The sequence below is a fragment of the Hypanus sabinus genome, unplaced genomic scaffold (genome assembly GCF_030144855.1).
Source record: "Hypanus sabinus isolate sHypSab1 unplaced genomic scaffold, sHypSab1.hap1 scaffold_377, whole genome shotgun sequence".
Taxonomy (NCBI): domain Eukaryota; kingdom Metazoa; phylum Chordata; class Chondrichthyes; order Myliobatiformes; family Dasyatidae; genus Hypanus; species Hypanus sabinus.
The window spans coordinates 34,997-47,541 of NW_026781269.1; the positions used below are offsets into that span (position 1 = coordinate 34,997).

The 12,545-nt window shown below is 45.0% G+C and overlaps 1 protein-coding gene across 1 annotated transcript in view; it reads left to right on the forward strand.

The window, feature by feature from the left end:
- The first annotated feature begins 6,603 nt into the window (after positions 1 to 6,603).
- The window catches only part of LOC132388670 (NACHT, LRR and PYD domains-containing protein 3-like), a 54,992-nt gene continuing 49,050 nt past the window's right edge, over positions 6,604 to 12,545 (forward strand). The window contains exons 1-3 of the mRNA XM_059961044.1: positions 6,604 to 6,762; positions 6,925 to 7,108; positions 11,244 to 11,429. Of these exons, the coding sequence (XP_059817027.1) occupies positions 6,604 to 6,762; positions 6,925 to 7,108; positions 11,244 to 11,429 (529 nt within the window). The remainder of the gene's footprint in view (positions 6,763 to 6,924; positions 7,109 to 11,243; positions 11,430 to 12,545) is intronic.

A 12,545-nucleotide genomic window follows, 5' to 3' on the forward strand; every position in this document is an offset into this window, starting at 1 on the left:
CTAAATATACTAGGCTGACGTGTTTTCCAACAGCTGGGGTAAAAATAAGCATGATTTCATTCAAATAAAATCCCAAATGTGATGAGGTATGGAGAGCTTCACAGGAAATTGCAAAATCACACAGATGAAGAAATGACGATTGGAGAAGTCAGTGAATGTTGTTGTGAGACACTCTCAAGCTCGCCTCTCTGTTTCAAGATTCTCCTTGTTGATCTTGTCCATTCCCAGACTCGATAGACTTTGTCATCGCAGACCAATTCGATACTGACACTGGGTTGCTCTGTTCCACTCTGGAAATTGTCTCCGTTATAGATCTTTCAAAGGAAATATACAAAAGAATATGTTGTCTGTGCGTTCCTGTAATATAGTGAACAGCCATAAGCTGATATCGCATCCAGGCTTACAAGGCAGGGAACGCACGCGAACTGTTAATCACAATAATCACAACACGTACAAAAAGCTGGAAGAACTCAACAGATAAGGCAGCATCTACGGAGAAGAATAAAGGGTCGACGTTTCATGCCGCGACGCCTTCTTCAAATTAATTAACTCTTCGTCGAGGACCTCAGCTCCAACAACAAAAAGCCCAATTTCCCAGTGGCCAACCATTTCAATTCTAATCCCCATCCCCAGTCCGAAATGTCGGCCCATGCCACACGAGCCCACCCTCAGGTTGGAGGAGTAACCTACAAATATATTCTCTCTGTGGAACCTCCAATCTGATGACATGAACACAGATATCTGAAACTTCCTGTGTTTACCCTCTCCCCCGTCCCTCTTCATTTCACTACTCTGGCCTGCTGCTCTTCTCCTCACCTGCCAGTCACCTCTCTCCGGACCCCGCTACTTCCCTTTCTCCCGTGATCCACTCTGTCCTATCAGATTCCTTCTTCTCCAGCTCTTTGTTTTTTCCCATTATCAGCCCAAGCCACATTTCGCTCCCTATCCAACTTATCTGGCTTCACCTATTAGCTTCTAGCTTGTTTTCTTTCCAGCTACTCCCAACGTTCTTATTTTGGCATCTTCCCCCTTTTTACTCCATCCCGAAACTGGGTCGCAGCCCGAAAAGTCAACTGTTTATTCATTTTGATGCATGCTGCCTGACCTGGTGAATTCCTCCAATATTTTGTGTCAGCATAACATTGATTGCAGACCATCACGTGGTAAACCAGGAACAGGCAATGTTTGTACCGATATGAAGCAAATAATTCAATCACCCTCAAATTGGTGTAACTGCTTAAATTGACAGAGTTTCTGCATTCATTACATTTGTCCCAACAATGACAATTGTTTTGCAGATGCACTGAATTGGTAGCGCTGTTAACAGTGAGGTAGAAAGTCGTAAGAGCACAAGATTATAGGGGCAGTAGTAGGCCATTCAACTTCGAGTCTGCTCCACCTTTCAATCATCGGCTGATCCAGTTCTTCCTGTCATCGTCACTCCCCTGCCTTCTCCCCATACCCACTGATGCTCTGCCTAATCAAGAACCTATCATCTCTGCCCTAAATACACCCAATGACTGGGACTCCACAGCCGCTCCTGGCAACAAATTCCACAGATTTACCAGCCGCTGACTAAAGTGATTTTTCCGCATCTCTGTTCTAAATGGACGCCCTTCCATCCTGAAGTTGTTCCCATTTCTCCTAGACTCCCCTACCAAGGGAAATAATTTCGCCACGTCTAATCTGTTCAGACCTTATTAAGATATGGAATGTTTCTATGAGATCCCCCTCATTCTCCTGAAATCCAGGGAATAAAGCGGGAGAGACTTTATATGCCAGACTTCCCTCATATATTGCATTCGCCTTCTTCACAACCGACTCAACCTGGAGGTTAACCTTTAGAGTAGCTTGCACAAGGACGTCCATGTCCCTTTGCATCTCTACATTTTGAATTATTTCCCAATCTAAATAATAGTCTGCCCATGTATATCTTCCAGCAAAGTGCTTGACCAGGCATTTTTCAAAATTGTATTTCATTTGTCACTTCTTTGCCCATTCCCCTAAACTGTTTAAGTCTCTATGCAGTCTCTCTGTTTCCTCAACTCTGCACGCACCTCCACCTATCTTTGTATCATCCACAAATTTAGCCAAAAATCCGTTAATCCCATGGTCTAAATCATTGACATACATAACGGTCCCAACACCGACCCCTGTGGAACTCCACTGGTAACGGTCTGCCAGCCAGAATAGAATCCCTTTATTTCCTCTCTCTGTTTTCTGCAAACCAGCCAATGCTCCACCCATGCTGGTAACTTCCCTGCAATTCCATGAGCCCTTAACTTGCTAAGCAGCCTCATGTGTGGCACCTTGTCAAAAGGATTTCTGAAAATCCAAGTACACCATATCTACTGCATGCCCTTTGTCTACCCTGCTTGTAATTTCCTCAAAAAAGTGTAATAGATTAGTCCAGTAGGATTTTCCATTCAGGAATCCATGCTGGCTTTGGCTTGTCTTGTCATGTGCCCACAGGTATTCTGTAATCTAATCCCTAACAATCGATTCTAACAACTTCCCAAACACTGACGTCAGGCTAACAGGTCTATAGTTTCCTTTCAGCTGCCTCCCACCCTTCGTAAATAGCGGAGTAACATTTGCAATTTTCCAGAAATCCGATTTTTGAAAGATGATTGTTAATGCGTCCACAATCTCTCCACTTATTTCCTTCAGAACCAGACGGTGAATTCTATCAGGTCCAGGAGATTTGTCCAGCGTCAGAACATTATGCTCCCTGAGCACCTTCTCTGTCGTAATTTCCACTGCACATACTTCACTTCCCTGATACTATTCAATGTCCGGTGTACTGCATACATCTTCCATTGTGAAGACTGATACAAAATTCGCATTCAGTTCCTTTGCCATCTCTGCGTCTCTCCGTCTCTCGTCACAATACCTCCAGCGTCATGTTCTATTAGTCCTCTATCTACCCTCAATTCACTTTTCCTCTTTATATAGTTAAAAACGTTTTCGTCTCTTCATTGATATTAGTCACCAGCTTCCTTTCATAATTCATCTTTTCCTTCCTAACGACATTTTTGGTTTCCTTCTACAAGTTTTAAAGTTTCCCAATTGACTATCTTCCACTGGATTTGGCTTCCTTGTATGCCCTCTCTTTTGCTTTTGTTTTATCTCTGAATTTACTTGTCAGCCACGGTAGTGTCCTTCTTCCATTGGAAAATTTCTTATTTCGAATATATCTGACTTACACTTTCCTCATTTTTCGCGGAATCTCCACTGCTGTCCTTCCTGCTAGTGTCCCTTTCCAGTCCATCTCGGCCAGTTCCCCTCTCATGCCATTGAAATTTCATTTATTCCTCTGAAGTACCGACACGTTAGCATTTAGTTCCTGCTTCTCAAATTTCACAGTGAACTCGATCTTACCGTGATCAATTTTCCCTAATGGTTCCTTAACCTTAAGCTCTTTTATCACCTCCCCATCATTGCACAACACCCAATCCAGCACAGCCGAGCCTGTTTTGGGTCCAACAACAAGCTGTTCTGAAGAGCCATCTCTTAGACATTCTTTAGTTTCTGTTTCCTGTGGTCCAGTGATGGCCTGGTTTTTCCAAATCACTTTCATGTTAAAATCCCCAACGATTATCATGACATTGCCCTTCTGACTCGCCTTTTCCATGTCCTGCTGTAATTTGTATTCCACATCCCGGCTGCTGTTTGGAGGCCTGTATGGAACTGCCATTAGGGTACTTTTACCATTGCCATTTCATAACTCAACCCATAAAGTTTCTAAACCTTCTGATCATGTGTCATTCCTTTCGAATACACAGAGCCACACCAAACATTCTGCCTACTAACCTATCTTTCCGATATCGTATATCCTGGGACTTTCTTCTCCCAATGGCAGCCATCTTTTTTCCAAGTTTCAGAGATGGCCACAACGATGTACTTGCCAATATGTAGTTGAATTTAAATATCATCCGTTTTATTTCTTATTCTGCGTGTATTCAACTGCAACACTTTCAGTCTATTATTTGTTGCTTTCTGTTTCAACTGCACCACGACTCCATCGCCCTATAACTCAACCCACTGGTTGTGATTATGCCTCATCTGCTGTCTTTCCTTTCTATGATATCTGTTGCAATCTATCTGTGATTTATTTCTGTTTTCCCCTTCCTAATGCAGATCACTCCTGTTACCATCTACCTGCCAATCAGTTTAAACCCTCCCTTATGTCTCTATTAAGTGTGCCCGCTAGGCTATTGGACCCCTTTGGGTTCAGGTGTAATTCGTACTTTTCGTACAGGTTGTACCTCCCCTGGAAGATGTCCTAATGATCCAGGAACTCGAAGACCTGCCCCCTACACCAGTCTCAGATACTCATCAATATGCCCGATCGTGCTATTCTTGCCCTCGTTAGCACGAGGAACAGGCAGCAGTCTCGAGGTTACTACCCTGAAGGTCCCGCTTTTCAACTTCCTACCCAATTCCTTGAATTCTTTCGTCAGGACCTCCTCCCTGTTTCTACCTAGAGTATGTCATTAGTACCAGCGTGTACCAAGAATTCTGGCTGTTCACTCTCTCCCTTCAGAATACTCTGCACCCGATCCGAGACATCCCGTACCCTGGCACCTGGGAGGCAGCACACTATGCGGGTCTCTCTAATCAGGCTGACAGAACCTCCTGTCTGTTCCCCTCACTACAGATCCGCTATGAATGCCGCATTCCTCATTTTCCTCTTTTCCTTCTGCTCCACGGAACCAGACTCAGTGCCAGAGACCGGATCGCCGTCCTTTGTTAGGTTATCCCCCTCAACTGCATCCAAAACGAGATAACGGAGGGGGATGATCACAAGGGAGCTCTCGACTATGTGAGCTCTTTCCCTCTGTCCCCTAACCATCACCCACTTATCTAACTCCTGCGGCCTCGGGGTGACTAATTCCCTGTAGCTATTCTCCATCTCCTGTTTCCTCTTTTAAGTAAACTGTAGTCATCATCCCCAACAGGGTCTCTCAGGAGCTGCATCTCGGTGCACCTGGCGGAGATATAGCCATAGGGGCCACTGGAAGATTCCCAGGATTCCCACCTGGAGCAAAAGTACTACCCTACCAGCATGCTCGCTATCCCTCAAAACGATCATGTCTGGGTAAGTCTGTACCCTCTTCACGCTACGACTCTGATACTCCTTCTATGACGTCTGTTCCACGCACATCCTGCGGTTCTCCACACTAAGCATTCCCAGAGTCCTTTGCTGTCGCCAGTTTCAATGGATCACTATTACAGACACGTCTGCCACCCTGCCGTCGGATCCGAGATGGAAATTAAACCCATGAAACTATCTCATTTTAAAAATATACATTATTTCTATTTTTGCACTTTTTTATCTATTCAATACCCATATACTGTAAGTGATTTATTTATTGAATTTTATTTCACTTTTTCTTCTATATTATCTATTGCATTGAACTGCTGCTTCTAAGTTAACAAATTTCACCACACATGCCGGTGTTAATAAATCGGATTCTGATTCTGATATTTAATGGAATTTATGTTCGGCGGTGTTTGTATTTGACGTACCACAGACCACTTTTCCCTCACCACTTACGAAATTGCCTAATCATCAGTGATTTTAATCAGAGTTATTCACTGCTAGCTAATTCGCAGATGAAAACCGGACACAAGCTGTTGTCCCGGGTATCGTTGTGACTATATTAAGGATTCCAGAAGCAGCTAGAAATCTCAGTATGAACGAGTTGCAAATTCGATGTTCGTGCTGTGGATATGAGAATGCCAATCCAGAATATAAGTTGCAGTTGCTTTAGGATTTTTTTTTTTTGCCTCAACTTGGCCTGAAGTGAACTCCAAGGGCAGGATGTCTCGGGATTTGCATGTGACGGAGTGTCTCACACGGCACGGCTATTTGAAGGCCCTGCTGATGGTTAAGGGAAGAGGTGTTTTCACAGCTGTTTCACTTTTATTTGTCTTTTCCAGCTATATTTCCCCCGGCCTCACCCTCGTGCCTTGTATATGCTGAATTTCAAGCGTGGACGTTATCAGGTTTTATCCAATGCGTAGTCAGTTAATAACAGCCGAATCTTGTCCGTTATTGGTTAAAACAAGATAAATAAATAACAATAACAAAGTGTAACATTAACAGAGCAGGTAATTAGCATGTAAACAAGTCGGTGCAAGTCCATAAGGAGGGAGATTGTGTGGCGAAGATTTAATCTGATTGGACTATGGAACAACTTAGTTCTCTTAACAGAAGTGACAGAATTTTTTACTGAACCTGGTGCCGGGGCATTCATGGTTCTGTGGACAGTGACAGTGGTCAGCTGGTTAAGAAACTGTTACTGGTATTTTCTTTTCTGAAAAGTATTGTACAATGATATTTACTCCATTTCTTTGTTTGCCTTCTGTATATTATTTGTCCTTATCTTTCGCGATTCCAATGAACTTATTTAATTGCATCTTCACCCCTGTAATCCCATTCCTGTTGGTTCTCCTGACGAATGGATTAACCGCCGGACACGTTTTAGTCACCAGCAGAGGGCGGAGGAGACTCCGGTGTGCTGACAAGGGGCAGGGTGTCAGGGGCTCGGAGATGGAGAATCCCTCGTGCAACGAGATGCATAATCAACGTAAGAAATGCAAGATTACTCTTACGACAGAAAGCTGAAGAGTCAAAAGAAGGCACACGATGATGCCGTAGCAGACAATCTGAAGAAGATTCCTCGGGGTGCTGCTGATATGTTAAGAGCTACGGGATTGCAAGAGACTGACTTGGTCCTCTGGGAGGACAGAATGGTAAACCGTGTGTGCGGCCAGAGAGATGCATTCAACGTGCATCTGTATTTACTTGGGAGACGGAGAGAGAGTCTACAGAGGTAAGGCAAAACGGCATCAAGTCCATGGACTATGCAAATTAAAGAGGAGTTGTTTGCTGCCTTGATTACGGGGTTAAACTAGGGATCGTCCCCAGCTGTTTTCATCGATATGCACGATCTGAATGATTATGTGGTTAAACGCATCTGGACAGTTTCGGATGACGCCAAACGTAGAAGTGCGTTCGGCGGCGGGAATACGACAGCGGCTTGCAGCGGAACGTGGGCCAGCTGGCAAAATGACGTCACAGATCAGAAGCAAGCTGCCGGTACACAGGCCAAAGTACCGAGTACACGGGACGGGATGGTAAGCTGAGGTTGTACAGGACTCTGTCGGTGTCTAATCTGAAGGGTTGAGCACAGCTTTGGCCAGCTCCCCTCAGAGAAAACGTGAGTCAGGTGGAAAGAAGGCAGAGGAAGTTTACAAGGATTTGGCCGGGTCTGGAAAACGTGAGTTATAAGGATGGACTGAATAGATTAAAACTGGTTCTTTAGAACATAGAAGATTGAGAGGAGATTTCATAGTGGTATACAACGTTATGAAAGACATAGATAAGGTAAATGCAAGCAGGCTTCTCCACCAATGTTGGTAGGACCACAACCGGTGCTTCCCAGAACCGGTGAAGGGTGAAAGGTGAAGAAATTAAGAGGGACATGAGGTAAAACCTCTTCACTCAGCAGGTTTGAGAGCGTGGAACGAGCTACCAGCACCAGTGGCGCATGCGAACTGGATTTCAACGTTTAGGAGATAGTTTAGAAGGTAGAGCTAGGGTAGATACCGCTCCTGTGCAGGTTGGTGGGAGAAGGCAGTTTAAATAGGCCTGTTCCTGTGCTTTACTTCTCCCTGACACTTTAACTCTGTGACTCTGTGGCTCCTTGGTGGCTGATTCACAACAGTCCACGGGTTGATTACACAAAGATCGGAAGTAAATATCAGAAGTTGTATTATTCACTCCTAAATTCACCAAGTATATTCGCCGATATTCGTGGATATTTTTTCAGGTAGTTAAAACTGCCCCGCCCACGACACCAAACGCTCCCTCTCGCCAGTCTGGGAAGAGGCCGGGTTACTGATTGATTCGGAAGGTTCGGATTGTTATTCTGAGAAACTTGGGGCTCAGGTCTGTGTGACAGCAGCGGTCTGTCCGCCCACATTCCTCAGAACAGGGAGCGGCCTTTCTGCTGAAATCAGATCCTACCGATTCGACGATTCACTCTCATTCAGGTGTGAACAACGCCACTTTAATATTGTATAATTTCTGCTGCAGGAAAGAGTGATAGGATGATTAACGTGATTCAAGGAAATCTACCTGGGGTCTTCAACTCGCAACTTTACCAGTCACTCTACCCCGTTCGCAGCGAGTTTCCAGCATTTTATTTTTACTCCAGACTCGCGTCATCTGCATTATTTTAAAATATTTTTAATTATAACAAACAACAAATTTTAGAAAAATGAGTTGTAAGGAAAGATCAAGTAGGTTCGAACTTTATTCCTTTGAACGAAGAAGATCGAGAGGAGATATAACAGAGGTAGAGAGAATTATGAGGGGGATTGAGAGGGATTGAAGGGTTGAAGATGAAAAGTTTCAGGGGATCATGAGGGGACTCATCTTCACTCAAAAGGTCCAGATAGTGCGGAACGTACTGCTGGCTACACATGTTACAAGCCAGTTCGATTTCAACCATTAAGAGACAGTTTGGATGGGAGGGGTGTGGAGGGGTCTGGAGGGTTTTGGCCCCGGTACAGCTCGAAGGGATTAGGCAGTTTAAATGGCTCAGCCGAAAGACCTGTTTTTGTGTTGTACGTTTCTATGTTACCTTGATCTCTGATTCAAAACAGAGAACGGGTTAACTAAACAAAGATCAGAAATAATTACCAGAAATTTAATTTTTCACAGCTTAATTCCCCAAGAATATTCTAACAAGGAGGACATGTTCTGAGGAATTTTCAAGCTGCCCCCTTCTCTCTGCCCCACCCGCTGATCTTTCGTAACCATGGCAACGCACAAAATGCTGGAGGAACCCAGCAGGACCGGTAACATCTTTGGAACGGAGAAATAAGTCGAGCTTCCGGGCCAAGACCCTTCAGTGGAACTGAAAAGGAGGGTAAAAGAGGGCAGACCATGGATGCGGGTGGTTGTTCTGTGAAACTCGGAGCTCAGGGTCTGTGTGGAAGCATCGGCTGGAGCCCACATTCCTCGGAACAGGGAACGGCCTTTCTGCTGGAATCAAATCCGACCGGTTCGACAATTCACTGTCATTCAGGTGTGTAATCATTCAGTTTTATAATGTATTTGACCATTTCTGCTACAGGGAAGACCGATAGAACCATTAATATGTCTTTAAGAAATTTACCTGGGGTCTCGAACCCGCAACAATACCCTTTACAGGGCTGCGAGTTTCCAGCATTTTATATTCCCCGAGGACTCGCATCATCTGCAATTATTCTACAAGTATTTTCTGGATTCCTTCAAATAATCAGTCCGTGGCATTCCTAACCGCATCATTAACCTGGCTATGTTCCCAGTTCCGGCTGCCAGTAATTTTTAAATGTTTCCTGTAACCGCGAGGGTGAGGGGGAGGGAGAGGCTGATGGAAAGGAGGAGAGTGCGGGTTTAAGGGGTGAGCAGGCGGAGGAGGGGCAGGATGAGTGTGTGGAAGTTGGAGAGGGGTAAGATGAATTTGTATCAGGAGCAGGAAGAGTGGGAGTGTGTTAAAGAGACGGGAGACATGGAGAGGGCGAGAGAGAAGGGGGAGACAGAGAAAGAGGGGACATTGAAACAGATGGGTGGAAAGGAGAGAGAAAGGAAGGGACAGAGAGAGGGCGGAGAGAGAGGGAGAGTTTGAGAGAAAGGGTATGAGGCATAGGGAGAGTGTGTGAGAGGGGCAGCAAGCGCGACTAGGAGAGAAGAGAAAGAGATGGAGAGAGGGTGAGTCACGTGTAAGGAGGGGAATAGGATATGAGAGAGTAAGGTGGTAAAAAGGAGGAGAAGGGAGAGTGGAGGGAGAGGGTTCAGCAGAATGGGAGAGACGATGATAGAGAGGGCTGGGTGAGAGAACGGAACGGGTGTGGAGGAGGAGGCGAGTGGGAGGAGTGAGAGACAAGCGCAGTGAGCAAGGAGGGTGAGTGACCGGGAAGTTTCGGAAAGAGGAATGAGCGAGATGGGCGTCAAGGAGTGTAGGGGAACTCTTTGCATGTCGTGACCACAATGACACCAGATTCAAAGGAAATATGGAAAAGGGTATCCGGGTTGAGATTAAAGTATGGAAATGACAATTTTGATAGTATCAGAAAACACCTGGCTTTTTTTTTTGGCAAAGTCATTCTAATAGGCGGGAGACCTTCAAAGGTCACCAGATTCAAAGGAAATATAGAAAAGTGTATCTGCATGGTTTGAGATTAACATTTGGAAAACACAATCTTGTTGGTGTCAGGAATGTCCTGGCCACTATGGAGTGGGGCAGGCTGTTTTCTGGCAAAGCCGTTCTTATAAGGAGGGGACCTTTAAGTGTGAAATTTTGAGCATGAAGTTTCTATGAGCCTATCAGAATAAAATGCAAAGACAAATGGTTTAGGGAACCTTGTTTTTTTGAGAGATGTTGAGGCTCTGTTTACGAGATAAAAGGAGTCCCACGGTAGGTATAGGCAGATAGGTTATTATCGAGTATACGAAATGCAAGGTAACACTTAGAAAAGGATCGAGTGTGCTAATTGAACGCTTTGGGTGAAGGCCAGTACTAACGGACTATACAGATCAGACAAAAGGACCGCAAGGGATAACACTGGTCCTCTGAAAGATCTGAACAATAAACCATACATTGAGCCAAAGGAGATGGGGAGATGACGAGATGGAACAGACGGATATTCTGCATTTGAATTTACTCCGGAGATGGATACAGAGTCTGTATAAGTACTGAGGTCCTGGATCTGTGGATTAGAGAGGATCCTCTGTTTCAGAAAAAGTTTAAAACTCTGTGAGAATGTTATAGGCAGGTGAGTCTGATATCAACAGTGTGAAATATATTAGGAACTATTCTAATCGATAGGATATGTGAATTATTTGATGGACATTGACTGATTATGGATAGTCAGCATGGCGTCGTACGTAGTTCGTCTCGTCTCAGAAAACTTATAGATATTTTTGAGAGTGTTACCACGAAAGTTGATGAAGATAAGGCAGTGGATATAGTCTTCATGGTCTTTGGAAGAGAATTGCCAAGATCTCGCATGGGAGGATAGTCAAGAAGGTTCAGTCACACGGCATTCAATACACTGGATAAAACATTGCCCTGGTGGGTGAAATCAGAAAGTATCAGTCGATAGTCACCACTCTGACTGGAGGCCTGGGACTAGTGAAATGCTGCAGAGATCAGCGCTGGCTCCGTTGTTCTTTGTCATCGAAGACAACAATCTACATTATAATGTCGTTAACTGGGTCAGCAAATTTGTAGAGAACGCCAAGATTATGGGTGTAGTGGATAGCGAGGAAGGTTATCATGACTCTCAGCGGGAATTGGACCAGCTGCAAAAGTGGGCTAAAAAACGTCAAAGGAAATTTAACGCGGACAAGTGCGAGGTGTTACCCTTCGGTAGGAACAGCCAGGGTACGACTTTAGCAGTGAAGGGTAGGGTACTGTGGAAGAACGAAGGGATCTGGGGTGACAGGTCCATAATTCATTGAAATTAACGTGACAGTTAGATAGGGTTATAAAGAAAACATTATCAAACATTCGCCTTCATAAATCTATGTATTGAGTACAGGAGATGGGATGTTATGTTGAACTTGTATAAGACTTTGGAGTACAGTGTGAAGGATTGGTCACCGACCTGCAGTAAAGATGTGAATAGGGTTGTAGGATACTGAAAAATTGTAGAAGGGTGTTGCCGGGTCTGGATGACTTGAGTTATAAGGACAGGTTTATGAGGTTGGAAGATTGAGAGGAGATTTGATCGAGGTATACAAGATTATGAAGCATATGGGTAGGGTAAGTGCAAGCAAGCTTTTTTCACTCAGGGTGAGTGGGACTGCAACCAGAGGGCATGGGGGAAGGGTGAAAGATGAAAAGTTTAAGAGGAAGATGAGCGGAAACTTCGTCACTAAGAGAGTCGTGGAATAAGCGGCCAGAAAAATCAGTGCATGCGCACATGGCCTCACTGTTTAACTGGTCGTTTATGGTAGGGGTATGGTGGACTATGTCCCCGGGGCGGGTCGATGGGATTAATCATTTGGATGGTAGGGATATGGTGGACTATGGACCCGTCGCGTGTCTATGAGATTAATCATTTGGATGCTAGGGGTATGGTGGACTATGGCCCCGGCGGGGGTCGATGAGATTAATCATTTGGATGGTAGGGGTATGGTGGACAATGGACCCGGCGCGGGTCGATGAGTTTAATCATTTGGATGGTAGGGGTATGGTGGACTATGTCCCCGTGGCGTGTCGATGGGATTAATCATTTGGATGGTAGGTGTATGGTGGACTATGGATCCGGGGTGGGTCGATGGGATTAATCATTTGGATGGTAGGGGTATGGTGGACTATGGACCCGGCGCGGGTCGATGAGATTAATCATTTGGATGGTAGGGGTTTGGTGGACTATGGACCCGAGGTGGGACGATGGGATTAATCATTTGGATGGTAGGGGTATGGTGGACTATGTCCCCGGGGCGGGACGATGGGATTAATCATTTGGATGGTAGGGGT